Source organism: Lepus europaeus, chromosome 2 (genome assembly GCF_033115175.1).
Source record: "Lepus europaeus isolate LE1 chromosome 2, mLepTim1.pri, whole genome shotgun sequence".
Taxonomy (NCBI): domain Eukaryota; kingdom Metazoa; phylum Chordata; class Mammalia; order Lagomorpha; family Leporidae; genus Lepus; species Lepus europaeus.
Genome location: NC_084828.1, coordinates 148374012 through 148392277, shown reverse-complemented (window position 1 = coordinate 148392277; position 18266 = coordinate 148374012). Strand labels below are relative to the sequence as shown.

General features: G+C 44.6%; 1 protein-coding gene across 4 annotated transcripts in view; it reads left to right on the top strand.

Annotated features, from left to right (window-relative positions):
- The window catches only part of DNAJC13 (DnaJ heat shock protein family (Hsp40) member C13), a 145140-nt gene that overhangs the window by 124173 nt on the left and 2701 nt on the right, over positions 1 to 18266 (top strand). For all 4 annotated transcript variants that reach the window (XM_062214722.1, XM_062214706.1, XM_062214713.1 and 1 more), the window contains exons 52-55: positions 1181 to 1360; positions 1626 to 1766; positions 3450 to 3593; positions 6193 to 6292. In XM_062214722.1, the coding sequence (XP_062070706.1) occupies positions 1181 to 1360; positions 1626 to 1766; positions 3450 to 3593; positions 6193 to 6292 (565 nt within the window). The remainder of the gene's footprint in view (positions 1 to 1180; positions 1361 to 1625; positions 1767 to 3449; positions 3594 to 6192; positions 6293 to 18266) is intronic.

Sequence of the window (18266 nt, the reverse complement as noted above, 5' to 3'; positions counted from 1 at the left end):
GAGGTGCCTAGTGATTAAGACACTGTTCATCCCATATTGGAAGGCCGGAGTTTAGCTGGCTTTTCTTCCTGACTCTAGCTTCCTGCTAATGGAGACATCTGGATGGCTACATCCCACATAGGAGACCTAGATTTAGCACCTGACTTTGGCCCAGCCTACCCTGGGCTGTTGGGGGCATTTGAGGGGTGAACTAGTGGATGAAGGAGCTTGTTCTTTTGCGCCCCCACCACCACCTCTCTCTATACTCAAATGTTGAATAAAAATTTTAAAAAGAAAATGAAATCCTCAAAAGTGAAACTTGGAAAACAAAGTAAGTTTACGCCTTTGTTTAGGACACTTCCTAGTTTCCATGTTCATTTAAGATGCATTTTGTTCAGTGTAACACTTAAGACACTTCCTAGGACTCCTGCTTCCCATATTGGAGTACTGGGGTTCAAGTACTGACTTTGTTCAGATTACAGCTTGCTGCTAATGCACACCTTGGGAGGCAGCAGAAATTGGGTCCCTGCTACTCATGTGAAAGACGATTGATTTCTGAGTTCCTGGCTTCAGCCTGACCCTGACCCCTCCATTTCGGGTATTTGGGGGAATGAAAGAGGGAGTGATTGAGTTTCTTTCTCTCTTGTTACCTCTTTCTGCCTCTCTGCCTTTTGACTAAAAAACGAAAATCACATTTTGTTACAGATGTACTTGCTTGTATATACATGTATGGTGTAAGCTTATATAAGTTTCTGCAACCCATTCTCCACAAAGAAAGTGTATTATGGTATCCAAATATGTTATAATAGGATTTTATTAAAGAACTGAGAGAAACATTTTACTGCCTCTGTTCTTCTGGATTTTAGATGTTCTCAAATGTTGACATATCTGTAACATTTTCTAAAATTTTCTAGTAGTATCTTTTGGGAAATAACCTCTTAAACCTGAAATAGAAATAAGATATTCATGGTGCACTGAAAAGCTGCCTAGATTAAAATAGCACATCCTTAAGTCCTTTGGATTCATGATTTTTCATTAAAGAAAATAGTAAGTTTGTTCTCCTGTGATATGTAAATCCATTTTCAAGTATCACTTCTCAGAACTTTTGGATCTCTAGTTTTAAACACAAAGTACAGTGCAATGGCAAAAATATTTAGGGATTTGGCGGTATCTTATAGTGTGTTTGTTTTATATATTCCAGGGGGAAACGCTGGAAACTGTGACCATGGCGACAGTTTGCCTTTTCAGTGCACAGCCTCAGCTGGCAGATCAGGTCCCACCGCTGGGCCATCTTCCCAAAGTGATCCAGGCAATGAATCACAGGAACAATGCTGTTCCTAAGAGTGCTATCCGTGTTATCCATTCCTTGTCTGAAAATGAGGTACTGATTACTCCATTCAGCAGCTCATACCTCCAGTAGTAGTCTGTGCCCCGTCTTGCTGACTAACCTACATGGCAGTATTAAGTCCCTCTTTTGCATATGAACTGCATGGTATTTTATCATTTCTTAAACTAGTTTAAATGATAAAATTAATAAGGCTTAAGAACTACTCGATTCATTACTAAATTTTATCATTATGGTATTTACTATGCTGTATAAAATATTGCTACTGTATAAGTAAGCTCCTCCTCTTCTGGGCCCTTAGCTGTGTGTTCGAGCCATGGCATCTCTGGAGACCATTGGCCCACTGATGAATGGAATGAAAAGACGAGCAGATACTGTTGGTCTGGCCTGTGAAGCAATTAATCGAATGTTTCAAAAGGAGCAGAGTGAGTTAGTTGCACAAGTAAGTGACTTCCTACATTCACTTCATTCAGCACTATTTTCAAAAAGCAACCATACCAAATCACCGGATGTTTACTTAGCACTGATTTGTTTCTCTGACTTAGGTTTGGTGAGAGGTACTTAATGAGCCTATATGTGCAGAATTCTATATTCTGTATACACACACACATATACCATATACATGTATGTAATATGTTACATATACGTAATATTTTCTCATTCAAATATGTACTTTCCCTTTCTTGTGTCTAGAAAAATTTTGCTTATACTTTAAGACCACTTTGTGTCACCTCTCAGTGGAATTTCCTCTCTCTCGAGGCAAATTCAAGGTCTCTCTACTCTGCACACCTTCAGCATATATATATAGAGAGAGAGAAAGAGAGAGAGAAAGAAAGTAGGGCCAGCTGCCAAAAGTCTTACCAATTTTAAATAGTTTTAATATTGTTTAAATTTTAAGTCTTCTTATGCTTTGCTTGCTTTGTAAAATATCGGAAATATCAGCCTTTTTGGAAAGATTCATTCGTTTGTTTATTCCTTTGTTTCTCAAATTATATTTAAGAAACATGCTAAGATTTTCATTGTCGTCTTTGAAGGGACTGTCCACCTAATGAAAATAGAACTACATCCAGTGCCTGAAGTATTTGAAGTGAAGGATATGCTAATTAGTTTGACTTAATCATTCCACATTATTTTGTATATCACATCAATTTGTATCCCAGAAATATATGGAATAAAAATTTCAAGATAATAATGTAACTATGTCACTCTTCATCTTAAAAACCCTTTCCTGGTTTCCTGTTAGCTTGTCAAATGACAAAGTGAGCTCTGACATCCTTAGCTTGATCACAAGCCTCCTAATCTCCCAGTCCCAATACCTATCTCACTTTTTTCCTCCCTCAGCCTCTCATTTAGGCAAACAGAGATATGGGGGACATCTCAAAGAAATACTGGATTCTCTGAGATTCATACTTACCATTAGCTCCAGGAGTTTGTTGAACAAAGAACAGGAGTCGGGACTGCCACTTGATGGCTCTGTGAGCTCAGGCATGATATTTAACCTTACAGTGCTGAGAGTCCTTATCTGTAAAATGAAATCACACCTCTCAGGGTTGCTTTGTACATGACAAAGGAGGTTCTTTGAATTTCAGAATGGGTGGCGAAATTTGTGTGATACCAGTATATTATTTAGTTTTTACTAGGCTGATATGAAATGTATATGATGACTGCATATATTGGCATTTTGAGTCGTGGAAAGAATGTTTAACAATTTCAGACATTATTGCCAACCTGTTAGCATAGCATTGGTTAGAGTAGGGATACCTCATATAGTAGCTAAAAGTTCAGTTCTACTGGTTCCAGATACAGATTCCATTAGTGTCCACTGCTTTGGTTATGAACAGGTTTTTGCACCCTTCTCTAAAGTGACTATTGTGTGGTGCTGTGAAGGTAAAATAATTGATGTATAATACTTAAAACAGTTGATGACACAGAATAAAATCTCATTAAATGTCATTATCATTAGTTACCAAAAAAAAAAAAAAATTATCACGTTGTATCTGGCTTTAAAAATACTATGAAGACTGATTACTCTTATTCCAGCTATGGTCCTGGAAGGGAAATTATTTCTTCAGTGAATAAGTGGTGTTTTCTCAGTGTGTTTTTAGATGCTTAATATTTTTTCTAGGCCCTAAAAGCAGATTTGGTCCCATACCTCTTAAAATTACTTGAAGGGATTGGCCTTGAAAATCTGGACAGCCCAGCAGCCACCAAGGCTCAAATTGTTAAAGCTCTCAAGGCAATGACTCGAAGCCTGCAGTATGGAGAACAGGTGAGTCTTCACATAGGCAGCTTTAACTTACTGATTATCATCACAAGGTATTCTCAGAGGTTTTGGTCATGGACCTTCAGGGCCCCTGTGCTGAGGTTCCACTTATAGGTATGGTTCAGTTGGATGTAATGGAGCATATCCAAAGATCAAAAATGGTTTGGCATATCTGCTGCATAAAAAATACAAACTGTACACTTAGTAATCACTTAGGAGGATTCTTCTGCGTATGACATGTACATTTCAGACAGAAAAATACTGAAACTCTTTAGCATAAAAGAAGACTCATCATTTAGTGCTAGTTAACTACTAAGAATTACTGATTTGTAATGATAACCCATTCATTAACCCCTCCATATGAATTTTTAAAACTATAGAATGTAATTTTAATTTTCCTCTTCCTCTTTTGTTGGTATTTATAAAGTGATGGTTTTCTTTTTTTGTGGTTGTTGTGACAAAGATGTACATTAATTTTTTTTTTAAAGATTTTATTTATTTGACAGAGTTACAGACAGAGAGAGAGAGACAGAGAGAAAGGTCTGTTTTCCATTGGTTCACTCTCCAAATGGCAGCAATGGCTGAAACTATGCTGATCCAAAGCCAGGAGCTAGGTGTCTCCTCCTGGTCTCCCACATGGGTGCAGGGGCCCAAGCACTTGGGCCATACTCCACTGCCTTCCCAGGCTACAGCAGAGAGCTGAACTGAAAGAGCAGCCAGGACTGGAACCCAGTGCCCATATGGGATGCTGGCGTCACAGGTGGAGGATTAACCTAGTGCGCCATGGTGTTGGCCCCAAATGTATATTAAGGTTTTCAGCTGCATGCATATGCTATTAGCTTGTTCATTTTTATTTTTAAGTTTTACTTATTTATTTGAGAGACAGAAAGATAAGGCTCCTAACTGTTGACTCATTCCTCAAATGCCCACAACAGCCAGATTTGAGCTAGACCAAAGCCGAGAGTCCGGAACTCAATCCAGGTCTTGTAGGTCACCATCATATGCTGCTCTCATGGTCTGTATTGGTATGAAGATGAAGTCAGGACTAGTGTGAGGTATAGAACCCAGATATTCTGATAAGCGGATGCAGGCATCATAGCCAGCATCTTAACCACTAGGTCAAGTACTGTTCCCTCCCTGCAGTAGTTTATGGTGTAATACTGCTTCTGAGGAGTTCCTCATTCAGTATTACTGTGTAACTATTTACTAGTAGTTGGGGGCTTTTGAGGGTGAACCAGAAGTTGGAGATTCTCTTTCTGTGTATGTCTTCAATTAAATAAAAATAAATAAGCTTAAAAAACAAAACAGTGTCCTTATCTAGTTCCAAACTGTTTTGATCATTCTTATACCATTTAACCAGTTCTTCATTACTCTTCTTCTCAACCCCTGACAACTACCAATCCGTTTTCTGACTATGGACTTACTTACTCTGGATATTTCATGTAAATGAAATCATTGTGTGACATTTCTTGTCTGACATATGTCATTTAGCATTTAGTTTTCAGTTTATCCTTGTTGTGGTATGTATCAGTTCTTCATTCATTTTTCAAGTTTTTCTTGTGAGTATTGAACACCTAACAGAGTCAATCCAGCCTACCATTGTAGACCAGTGTCCATCCCTTTACCTGCCTCAAGATTCCTGGTGGTAAAAATAATAAAATAACCCTGACACTTATTTCCATTCCCAAGGAAGGGAGGAAAGAGAATAGTTTCCAAAACAGAAATTCCCCTACCCTCTTCACAAATAATAGCTTTCACTGTTGCTTCTTTCTAAGGTTTGGACAGGTGTGCGTTCCTTTGTACTCATATAGTCCTCATGAACATCTCTCCTTTAATGATTCTCACTGAATTATCTGAAACTATTTCCCCCACTAGACTGAACTGTCAGTCTGACTTCAGAGATATAAACTGTTTAACCGTGTGTCCACTGTGCCTCACACATAAGAGGTGCTCAATAAATATTTGATGTGAACACTGATAGGCACAACTTATTCTCTTAAGTAGGTATTTCTATCTGTGTTCTAGGGAAAGAACCGTGTCATTCACCTTTGTCCAGTATGCATCCATATGCATATTAATTATACATATATGTATCTATTTTACATGTACTATTTTGATACTTTCTCTAGTAACCTGTTTTATTTTCTCAAGTGTGCATGGTGTTCAGAAACCCTCTTCAACGTATATAACTTGAAAAACTGCTTTAAGCTGTGTCTCCAAGTTTTACAGCATCTTTTTCCTAAACTCCTTCCTCAGAATAGGTCATTTGCCTTCTCAGCATCATCAGCCATCTGTTGCTGTCACAGGAAAACTCTTTAGGAATCTTGCTGCTTAAAATACCTACAGATCCATAAATTGTAGGTTTAAAGATAGAGTCCAGCTTTTAGAGGGATGACTGACTTGAGAATTTCCTTGGATCTGGTTCAATGAGACGTTCCTGGCATAGTGCCTAGAATATAGTATTTGATGATGCTCATTCTTGCTCTGTCTTCAGGTCTTTCCTCACTGGCTTTTCTTAGTGTTTTGGATGTCAGCTGTTCTCTAATTCAGTTTTCCAATATCCAGTCCTTAATTTATACTTACAGGGCTTGCTTTACTTCCATAGGTGAATGAAATCCTGTCTCGTTCTTCAGTCTGGAGTGCCTTCAAAGATCAAAGACATGATTTGTTCATTTCTGAGTCACAAACAGCAGGATACCTCACTGGTAAGCCATGCCTAATCGGTTATCCTGAGATACCTGGTAAAAGCCACTTGGAGCTTCAGTCTGAATAGACTGAAAGTGTTCAGAATGTTTTTGTAGGTTATAAGCCTACAAAAAGGCTATAAACCAACCTTTCTTGAAGGTGCTGTGAGAATGTGGTAGACCTCTGTTCCTAGCCTTTGGCAGCGTGTGAACTATTAGGTTGAATGTGTACTAAATACTTTGCTCAGTTTTGATGCAGTTAATCATTGGTGTCATAGGTTGTATTTAGAGGATGTCTGTGTTGTCTTAAACATGTAAACGCAATCGAGAAATACCTGCTCAGAAACATCTGTGTACTGCATCATTCTGTCTCTGTCAACATAACAGATTGAAGTTCTAAATATATATCTATATAATCATATGTAGAATATTTTCTTCTAAGTTTCTATCAATTAGTCTGTAGTTTTGCTACATATATAGGTTCATTCTCCCATGGGGAAGAAATAATGTGAGTATCATAAATAAAATTTTAGTACTTAGGATCAAAAGATAAAACATTTGACACAGCATTTGTCCACTTGACATACCAACCGCATGATAATTTTATAGTCTTTTTTCTTTTTAAGATTTATTTTATTTATTTGAAAGAGTTATAGAGAGAAGTAGAGACAGAGAGAGAGTTTTTCCATCCACTGGATCACTCCCCAATGAACTATATTGGCCAGGGCTGAGCCGATCTGAAGCCAGGAGCCAGGAGCTTCTTCTGGGTCTCCAATGTGGGTGCAAGGGCCCACCCAAAACTTGGGCCATCTTATACTGCTTTCTCAGGCCATAGCAAAGAGCTGGACCAGAGCAGCAGAATCGGCGTCCATATGGGATGCCAGCATTTCAGGCCAGGGCTTTAACCCACTGTGCCACAGCACCGGCCCTTAGAGTAGTCATTTTCATACTGGCTTTTGCTTAAGAAGTAAGTCACCCAGGGGCCGGTCCTGTGGTATAATGGGTAAAGCTGCTGCCTGTAGTGCTGGCATCCCATATATGTGCCGGTTCGTATCCTGGCTGCTCCACTTCCAATCCAGCTCTCTGCTGTGGCCTGGGAAAGCAGTGGAAGATGGCCCAAGTCCTTCGGCCCCTGCACCTGCATGGGAAACCCTGAAGAAGCTCCTGGCTCCTGGCTTTGGATCCACTTAGCTGCTCGGCGCCGTCCTCGTCCAGCAAGAGACAGAGACCGAACACTTTGCACGGGGTTCCTTTATTGCTCGGCAAGCAGGAGATCCAGCTTCGATCTCTTCTGGGCAGGAACTTCCCTTACACCCGCGTAGCAAGGGTTTATATGCACAATACACGTCACAAATCAGGTGATAGGCTAGAAGCGCGGGGATAGGACAATCTCGTGGCAAGGCGGGAAGGAGCGAGCTAGAGCGGGAACTCCCTGAGATGAGGAAGAACCCGGAAGCAGGGAGTCGGCGCCATCTTAGGGGCACGGTTCCTCCGGTCTGGTTCCCTACATCTCCCTCCTTTTGTTTTTGCACAAATCACATCCCCGACGGCCCTGGCTCATGAGGGCCGGGAGAATATTTACTAGGCAGAGAGTAGAGGTGCATACCCAGCGTGCTTGTGATCCGTTAGTTACGGAACTTCAAGGGCCTGGCCACAACCCCTGATGTCTCCGTTAGGGATCAGTTTTTATTCCCTTTTGCTGGGGCAGGCTGGGAATTGAACCTGCATGCATATGCATATGCTCTCCCAGGACCCCCGGAACCCCCGGGTGGACTCCTGCTGCAGTACCTTTGGTCTCGCATACCCAGTTTTCGCTCCCCGTCAGGGATGGGTGATACAGCCCAATGAATGAGAGGGGGAACAAGACAACTCGAGGAAGGTGTGTGCCTGATGGAGGCATTGTCCATATGTGAGGCGTGAGTAGGGATGGGGGGACGAGGGTTTTAATCGCTTTGTTAGCTGTTGGTGGCGGAGCTGGTCCTGTGGGCCTCCGCCATCAGAGATATGCACGGGTGCCGTAGTGCGCCAGCACGCCCACTGTCCAGGCGTACCAACACAGGGGGCTGAGAGGTAGGGGGATGAATGGACTACCTGTGGCAAATGGTCAGGACTAGAGGACCTGCGAGTACTTTGTAACTGGGTGGCATAGTACGACTGACCGCCAGAAGTGCATTGGAAGTATGAGGAATCGCAAGAGCTGTGCATGGATTCTTGAAAGGTCAAGCAAGGACAGGAGTGGTTTTTGCTATGGGGATCAGAAACGCGGGGTTTGGGCACACATATGTAGCCGCGTGGTAGGCCGGGGATCCCCTGGAGGGGCAGATATGCAGTTTTGTCCCCACAATCAGCTGTGGCGATGTGAGTACGCTGCAGTACGGTGTTGCTGGTCCCCCCCTTGCAGTCGCAAGGGTTGCCTACGTTCTGCAGTAAAGCAGTGGGGTTGGAGTTAAAGCCCGCATAAGAGCCAGGGAGCAAAGCCGCTGCCAGTATGAAGAAGCGGAAGGGGTGCATCTCACGTCTCGTTGTTTTGTTGCAATTTGTCGTCCTGTGAGAGCGTGGTAATCTCGGTTATCTCGGGGGAGATGTCGTCCGTAGGTGATAGAGGTGTATCTTGTGGCGGCGGGGCTGTTTTTCTGACCAATCTTTCCGGTATCCAGAGAGGTTCTCTTCCAGATTCCTGTGGGAAGACACAGACCGCGCCTCGGTTCCAGCATAATACCGGATCCGGGCCGTACCACTTTCCCGTGAGGACATCTTTCCAACGGACATAGCCTCGTGAAGATGGCTCCTTTAACATGTGTCTCTCAGCGGGGGACATAGAATGATCTGTCAAATTCAAAAAGTTTATAGTAAACAGTGCAAGGGAGAGGCGCATTCGAGGGGTTTTGCCCGTGGCAATTCCCTCCTTTTGTTTTAAGAGAAAAGCCTTGAGGGTTCGATGAGCCCTTTCAATTATGGCCTGTCCCTGAGGGTTATAAGGGATTCCAGTTTTATGTTGTACCTGCATACGGGTGCAGAAATCTTGGAATGATTTACTTGTGTATGCAGGACCATTATCTGTTTTTAAAGTTTTTGGTTTGCCCCAGGCTGCCCATGCAGCAAGGCAGTGATTAATGACATGGGTGGTACGCTCACCCGTCTCCAGAGAAGCAAAAATTACTTGGGAACAGGTGTCAACTGACACATGAACATACTTTAAGGTCCCAAACTCGGATATGTGGGTGACATCCATCTGCCAGATATGTCCTGGTAGTAATCCTCGGGGATTAACCCCCACCGAAGGCACAGGGGTTAAAGTAGGGCATGCGGCACAATGGCGAACAATATCGCGAGCGGCAGCACGAGAAAGACCGAATTTGGCGGCAAGGGTTTTTGCGTTTACATGGAACTCTGAATGAAACTGGATAGCCTGCTCTTCTGGGGAAGAAAATTGGAGTATCCAAATGGGGCGTGTGGCTTGATCAGCTATAGCATTGCCTGTGGTCATGGGTCCAGGTAAGGAAGAATGAGCTCTAATATGAGTAATAAAGAAAGGAGCAGACCGATTCCAAATAGATTTTTGCAGGGTGAGGAAAACTGTCGCTACGGAGGATGAAGAATTGACTAGTCCTGCGGCCTCAAGGATAGACACAGAATTAACCACATAGCGTGAATCAGACACAATATTGACAGGTCCGGGGAAATCAGAGAAGACTTGGTTAACTATAAGAAGTTCAGTTACCTGGGGGGAGTTAGTAGCGAATTGGAATGTTTTTGGCACAGATCCTGAAACAACATATGCACCGACTCCTGTTTTAGAACCGTCGGTATACACTACTGGGGCTCCCTGTAAGGGCTTTTGGGATGTGGACTTTGGAAAAATAACTGGGTGAGACTGAACAAAGGTTAGCAAAGGATCAGAGGGTGTTCTGTTTGTAATAGTTGCGGAAGTGGAGCAGACTAAAACCGCCCAAGCATCAGTACAAGCGATTAGCACACGTACCTGTTCCATGGAATAGGGGACAACAATGGTGGATGGTTCGCGTCCAAAATGTTGGATAGCCCTCTGAATGGCTAGGAGAGTTATCTCCGCCACTGCCACGGGATAGTAACTAATAGATCTAGTAGATGACATTGAGGGATGGATCCAGAGGAGAGGCCCATCCTGCCATAGGACCGCGGTGGGCTGTTTAAGGGTGTCGAGGACCCAAGGAGTAAGGTCTCCCGCAGGGTCCCAACGTTTTAGGGCAGCTTTACTAAGGGCATCGTTGACAATTGACAGTGCTTGTTTGGCCTCAGAGGTGAAGGTTCGGGGGGAAGCAAGATCCGGGTCTCCTTTAAGTATATTAAAGAGGGGCTGCAATGCAGCATTAGGAATGTTAAGGTAGGGCCTAATCCAATTGATATCCCCTAAAAGTTTTTGTAAGTCATTTAGAGTGGAGATAGCATTGATTTTTATTTGAATTTTTTGAGGTCTAATTTGAGTAGGGGCGACTATAGCCCCAAGATAAGAAACTACAGACGACAATTGCACCTTATTAGGTGCAATATGCAGCCCTGCCCCTTCCAGCACTTGTTGGAGTGTACTGTATAAGGCCAGGAGCCTCTCTGCTGTGGGGGCTGCACACAGTAGGTCGTCCATATAATGTAGGCACCTGCAGTCGGAATATCGGTCTCTAAGAGGTTTTAGTACTTGGGCTACATAGACTTGACACATGGTGGGGCTATTAGTCATACCCTGAGGCAAGACTGTCCACTCCCAACGCTTGTCCGGTTGTTCCTGGTTCTGGGTGGGGACAGTAAAAGCAAAACGTGGGGTATCCTTTTTGTCCAATGGAATGGAAAAGAAACAATCCTTAAGATCTATTACAATAACAGGCCATTGGTTGGGAAGTGCCGAAAGCAGAGGAAGACCACGTTGCACAGGGCCCATAGGCTGCATCTGTGCGTTGACTGCCCTAAGATCATGTAAGAGTCTCCATTGACCTAATTTTTTGCGGATGGCAAAAATAGGCGTATTCCATGGAGAGGTGGATGGGATCAAATGACCAGCGTTGACCTGCTCCAAGACCAGAGTGTTGACTGCCTCCAGTTTCTCCTGAGATAGGGGCCACTGTGGAACCCAGACGGGTACGTCCGTTAGCCACGAGATGGGTAAAGGCTCCACTGGTTTAGGAGGCGAAACAGTGACCCCTAGGAAAAACCCAGGCCAACTTTACTTGGTCTTTGTTTTGGTTCAATGGGGGAAGGGTGGCCCTGGAGCTGGACACCGAGTCCCTTGCCTGGGACGTAACCCATATTTTGTAGCATAGATCGTACTGCAGGGGAAGTGGTGACCAAAGCAACATCCATTTCGGCCAGGACGTCTCTCCCCCAAAGGGAAATGGGTAGAGGTAAAATGAATGGAGAAAACTGTCCTCTATGACCCTCGCTATCCTGCCATGACAACAAGGCTGCACTGATTTTTGGGAAATGAGCAAAACCAAGTCCTTGCAAGGTTTGTTCCGCCACATTTGTAGGCCATGTACTAGGCCAGTCCTTTGTTGCTATAATGGATTTGTCGGCTCCTGTGTCTAAAAGTCCCTTAATGTCCTTGCCATTAATCTGCAACACTAAAGTGGGACGTTCATTTAAAAGCATATGTAAGCCGGTAAAATTAATGCCAGAGGACCCAAAGTTACCAGCGCCGCGAACGTGGTTTTTAGCTGGGATTAAAGAGTGAAGACTGGGCAGTAATAACATTTGTGCGATACGGTCTCCAGGATTGATTACTAAAGGTCCCTGAGGGGCCTGAACCATGATCTTTACTTTACCAGTGAAATCAGAGTCAACTACCCCGGGGATCACAGCTAGCCCTCGGAGGGCGGCGGAGGACCGACCCAACACTAATCCAACCGAATCCGGGGGCAGAGGACCGGAGCAGTCGCTCTCCACTAATTGTACCCCCATCTCCGGAGTTAAGAGGAGAGGGGAGGTGGCGCGGAGGTCCAGGCCTGCGGACCCGTGAGTGGCACGGGCTGAGGGTGCACTGGGTGTAGCGCAGACACGGGAGGTGGAACCTGAGAGTAGATTTGATTTTGGGGGCTCCTCGCTGGGTTGGGGAGCCCCCTCTGGCCGTTTTTTGGCCCCTGGGCGCTACCTGTAAGTGGGTTGCCATCGATATCGAAAGCAGAACGGCATACCTCTGCCCTATGAGGGCCCTTGCGGCAACGGCGACAAGGCTCTATGCCTGAAGGCTGTGCCGTGGAATACCCATGGCTGAGATTGGGGCAATCGCGTTTTCTGTGACCCGGTTGATGACATTGGAAGCAAAGTCCTGAAGATATGGGGGGTCGGGTCGATTTAGATTTTGGACTGTTTTCTTTGACTTTTGCCAGCATCGCAGCTAGGCCCGCATTAGTAAGTGGCCCACCGGTATCTCTGCAGTATTTTAACCAGGAGTCCAGAGATTTATGTCTATATTGTCGAAGAATGTTTTTGCACTCTTTATTAGCCTGCTCAAAAATAATTTGTTTGACCAGTGGCTGAACGTCAACCTCGGAAGGGAAAATACGCGACGCAGCCTCAAGTATGCGAGCGACAAAATCAGCGAAGGGTTCGGCCGTGCCCTGAACGATCTTGGTGAGGTGGCTAGCTGAGTCACTTGGATTGGACGCCTGCCTCCACGCACGTTGGGCACAGTTGGAAATTTGCCTGTATACTTGTCTAGGGAATTGGGTCTGGTCAGCCTGATAAGGTCCACGCCCTAAAAGCATATCAGCATTCCACGTAGGGTGGCCGTCCTCAGCATTTTCATCTGCCTGGTCATGACAGCACTCTGTATTCATAGATTGCCACAAAAGAAAGCCGCCTGGACTTAAACAGGCCCGAGCCAATTGGGTCCAGTCGCTAGGTGTTAAAATGGACTGGCCGACTGATTCAAGGAGTGACAATGTGAATGGGGCTGTGGGTCCATAGTCATGGACCGCAGCCTTAAGTTGTTTTAATACTGTCATGTCCAATGGTTCGTGCCGGGCCTCTCGCGTGCCCAAAGCCAAAACAGGGTAAGCCTGAGCGGGGGCAGCGGGAGCGCCAGTTCGCAACTGTTTCCAGGCTTGTTGATGAAACTGTCTGCCTGAAAAAGGTGGCACATTTGGGACGTTTAATGGCCATGGCGGCACGGGTGTTAGATGGGGCTGAGGCACGCCTACATGACCGCCAGTAGGAGGCGCTGCGTCTTTAATCTGATGGGCGGGCACGACATCGATAGGAGGAGCCGTAGGCACTAGAGGGCGTAAACAGGCATCTTTTAACTTTTGCCGCAGCTGCGCATACGTAGGAGGCGGGGATTTAGGATCGCCGTCCCCTTCCCCCTCAGACTCAGAGGAGGCGGAGCCACATTCGGAGCCTGAGGCCAGTGAGGAAGTCTGGCATCCCGTGTCCTTAAATTGTATGAGGTCCCGGGCGCCGTCCGAGCTCTGAGAACGAACTTCCTCGAGAGCCTCGCGAACCGCCGTAAGAGTCGGGCGGTCCGCTCCCACCGACCTCTCCTCTTGGAGGCACGCCCGCAGTAGTTCCCATAAGGGGAGAACAACGGGGTCGATATCGGGTTCCTGGGGATCGTTAACTGTGCGCCGGAGATCCTTTCCTAATTTCTCCCAAGACTCAAGAGTTATTTGGCCCTCGTGGGTGAGCCACGGCGCAAAGAAATCAACACTTCCAAGGAACCTGACAAGTGTGGTCTTAGAAACCTTAATCCCTTTGCTACGCAATAATGCTTTTAACGGATTAAGCAACATTGAATGGCTAGATGAATTTCCCATTTTCAGTTTAAAGCGGGAAGACACGTCCGCTATCTTATTTTCAGTTTAAAGCGGGGGAACAAGTCTGCTATTCTTTCAGTTTAAAGCGGGGAAACACGTCCGCTATCTTAGGGTGCGTCCACCCTCCAACCACGAGATATACCTCACTCGCGGGGCCCAGACGGTAAGACTGACCTCGCTTACCTTCTACTTACCGGGCAACGTAGAGGAAGTTCCCCGTACGGGCCACCAGCTGCTCGGCGCCGTCCTCGTCCAGCAAGAGACAGAGACCGAACACTTTGCACGGGGTTCCTTTATTGCTCGGCAAGCAGGAGATCCAGCTTCGATCTCTTCTGGGCAGGAACTTCCCTTACACCCGCGTAGCAAGGGTTTATATGCACAATACACGTCACAAATCAGGTGATAGGCTAGAAGCGCGGGGATAGGACAATCTCGTGGCAAGGCGGGAAGGAGCGAGCTAGAGCGGGAACTCCCTGAGATGAGGAAGAACCCGGAAGCAGGGAGTCGGCGCCATCTTAGGGGCACGGTTCCTCCGGTCTGGTTCCCTACACTTAGCTCCATCCATTGTAGCCATTTGGGGAGTGAACCAATGAATGGAAGACTTCTCTGTCTGTCTGTCTCTCTCTCTGCCTTTGCCTCTCTATAATTCTACCTTTCAAATAAATTAAGTAATTCTTTAAAAAAAAAAAAAAAAAGGCAGCAAGACATGGTATTCTTTTCCTAAAGGTGAAATACAGTGTTTGGTGTAAAAGTTTGCAATTGAAATTAGCCTTAAGAATATGAAGTGGTTTTTGAAACTGTCTGTTTGACATAGTACTATATATAAAGAGGTCAGCCTTGCACTCAAACCAGAAATAATGTAGGAAAATTAGGGTGAAAAATTTGCTACCCAGTGTTAAAAATTGTACCAGTGTTAATTAATAATTCAGATTGCTAGTATAGATATTTATGAAGTCATGAATATTGAATATTTAAAATAGGACTTTGAACGCTTTAATTTTAAACTTGTTTATTTATTCGAAAGAGCAGAAGAGAGAGGAGGATAGAGAGAGAGAGAGAAATCTATCCGCTGGTTAACTCTTCACATGCCCACACAGCCAAGGCTGATCACACTGAAGCCAGGATCCAGGAACTCTATCCAGGTTTCCCATGTAGGTGACAGGGGCCCAAGTGCTTGAGCCATTATCTGCTGCCTCCCAGGATGCAGAAAGCTGGATCATAAGTAGAGGTGAGACTCAATCTCAGGTATTCCAGTATGGGGTGCAGACATCCCAAGCAGTGACTTAACCATTGTGCCCCAATGCCTGCCCCTGCTTTTTTTTTTTTTTTTTTTTTTTTATTTTTGACAGGCAGAGTGGACAGTGAGAGAGAGAGACAGAGAGAAAGGTCTTCCTTTTGCCGTTGGTTCACCCTCCAATGGCCGCCGCGGTAGCGCGCTGCGGCCGGCGCACCGCGCTGTTCCGGTGGCAGGAGCCAGGTGCTTCTTCTGGTCTCCCATGGGGTGCAGGGCCCAAGCACTTGGGCCATCCTCCACTGCACTCCCTGGCCACAGCAGAGAGCTGGCCTGGAAGAGGGGCAACCGGGACAGGATCGGTGCCCCAACCGGGACTAGAACCCGGTGTGCCGGCGCCGCAAGGCGGAGGATTAGCCTGTTGAGCCACGGCGCCGGCCTGCCCCTGCTTTTAATTTTAAATGTTTCTGTGACACTACTGTCTTATCCTTCACTGTGACTACTTTAATGTTAATCCACCTCTAGTATTATTTGGAGCAAAGCCCTAAATTTGTGAGCATGAGTATATGTGAAGAGCAGAGAATCCTAGGTTTCCTAGGTTTTTCCATGCTTTGTGGAGAGAAATACCTAGAATATGTCATTACTCTGTACCAGTGTCTATTTCAGATTTGGTATAAAGGGGCAAGCATTTAGTCCTTGGCTTTAAGATGCCCAGATTCCATATCAGAGTTCTGGGTTTAGTTCCCTGTTCTAGCTCCTGATGCCAGCTTCCTGCTAACACAGACCCTGGGAGGGCATTGATGGCTCAAGTAGTGGGGTTTCTGCCACCCACATGGGAGATCCAGATGGAGTTCCTGGCTTCTGGCTGTGGCATGTACCAGCCCTGACTGTTACTGGCATTTGGAAAGTGAACCAGCAGGTGGAAAATCTTTCTGGGTCTCCCTCGTGAATGGTAGGCACCCAACTGGATTGACTTCAGCTTAGCATGGCTGGCCAAGCCTTAGGGAGTGAACCAGTGAATGGTGGGAGCTCTCACTCTCACCCCCAGCCCACATCTCTTTCCTTTCTTTGCCTCTTAAAGCTTTAAAAAAAAAAAGGCTTAAAAAACAAATTTGAGATAAAACTATAGCTTCCAAATAGGAACCTGCACTTAGAAGCATTCTAAAAACTTCCTTGAACTGTTTGTAAAAGTTCGTAAGCCACATTTTCATGTTGTTATACATAATTACTTCATTTATGAGAATGATATGATTGGAAATAGCTGCCTTATTTTCTTAGTTAACAGTAAACTTTTAATTAAAAGTTGGCCCTAAAGAATAGTAGTATGTAGATTGTACTCTTCTAATTCTTTTGTTTTCATTGACTTGACTTGATGAAATAAGCTACAGGTCTCCTTGACTTAATGACAAGCTGTGGACCAAAAGGTGTGTGCTGTGCTTAGAATAGAGAAGAAATAGGGGTTTATGCTCAGAGACCTGGACTTCATTTGGTCTTCATGCCCATCCAAATTCCCTAATAACTATAGAAAAAAAAAAGGACAGGGAGCATAAAACTTGTTGTCTCTGCCTTTTCTTTTACTTGTTGCGCGGGTGGTTATTTCTACGTAAAGTATGAGAAGTAGTAGCTGTGGTTGGAAAAGAGAAAAGACAGACTGATATTTGCAAGTTTTTTCACTTCTTTGGGACTACTCAAGTGGCAGCAAGTTCTGTACAAAAACCCAGCTATAAGGGAGATGAGAAAAATCCCAATCTAGAAGGGGGTCTGATGTTACATGTCCTTCTGAAGCCAGTGGGCATGTTCACACAAGACAGTCTAGATTGGTTGTAAGCTGAGTTTTTCCTTGAAGTGTCGAAATTCTTGATATATCATTGCTCTGCCATGTTCTTTTGTCAAATTGTTAGTTGGTTGAGAAGATTTTTCCATCAGTTGTAGTCTCTTCTGTTTGAAAGGACTAAATTGGTTTTAGGAGTTAAAGCTTTTGCACTTACTGCCAGTTAAATTGATGTGTGCTCATTGCCAAAAGTTTTGTGTGTATTTGAGCTTTTTCATTAATGTGTATGTCATGAGTTTATTAAAAGGGGCAAATACTTCTATTTCTGATAAAATTATAATAGGTGGAACTCCATGGGATATATTCTATATTGCATTGAATTGAAATTTGATTTAATTAAAATATACCCCACACTGCTCTCGTTGCTGAGAAGATACAGATTGTACCCAGCCCCTACAATCACTTTGCAGATGAATTAAGGTGCTCTTAACCGCTGGGTGAGTTTGGCGAGTTAAGAAATAGAATAAGATAAAGTATATTACTAGTTCAAAGTAAGATGAGAGTGACCAAAAATATATTTATGATTTTCTTCTCCTTGACCACTGAGCCAATGTCGTTCAGTCAAATGCTGGAAATTTGGGGTTAAAAATTTGAAAGCCCTCAATTACTTAGCCATTTATTACATTCCAAAACAGCTTGGTGCCAGTGAGTGCAAGGCTTATAAAAATAACTACAGTGGTAAAAAAAATCCTTGAATTACCTCACACAGAAAACCAGTAGAAAAAGGAAGAACAGCAGGAAAGGAGCAGAGGCCAAGGTGAATTTTAGGAACTAAGAATTGGAGAAGATATTTTCTTTGTACATAGACTCCATTATGGTAGCCAGTTGTGTTTTGTGGGCTTCGCTGTAAGAGTTTCACCTTTTCTCCTTCATCTGTACCTGATGGCTGTGCACACTTTTGCCATATGCTCTAACAGCCCCTGCTGTCTCCCACCTTTCTCTAGAGGACACACATACTCTGCCCCACCCTATTGATGGGGAGCACCGTTTGGTCCCAGGGAACCAGACACATCCTCAAAGAGGCCAGGACCTGAAAGGGGCGAGCATCTCACTTCATTTGCAGAATATCAGGAATTGATTTCCCTTTCCCAGGAAGGCAAATTCGAGGACTTATAAGTCCATCATCTCACAGCTCGGATAGCCGAGAGGTTC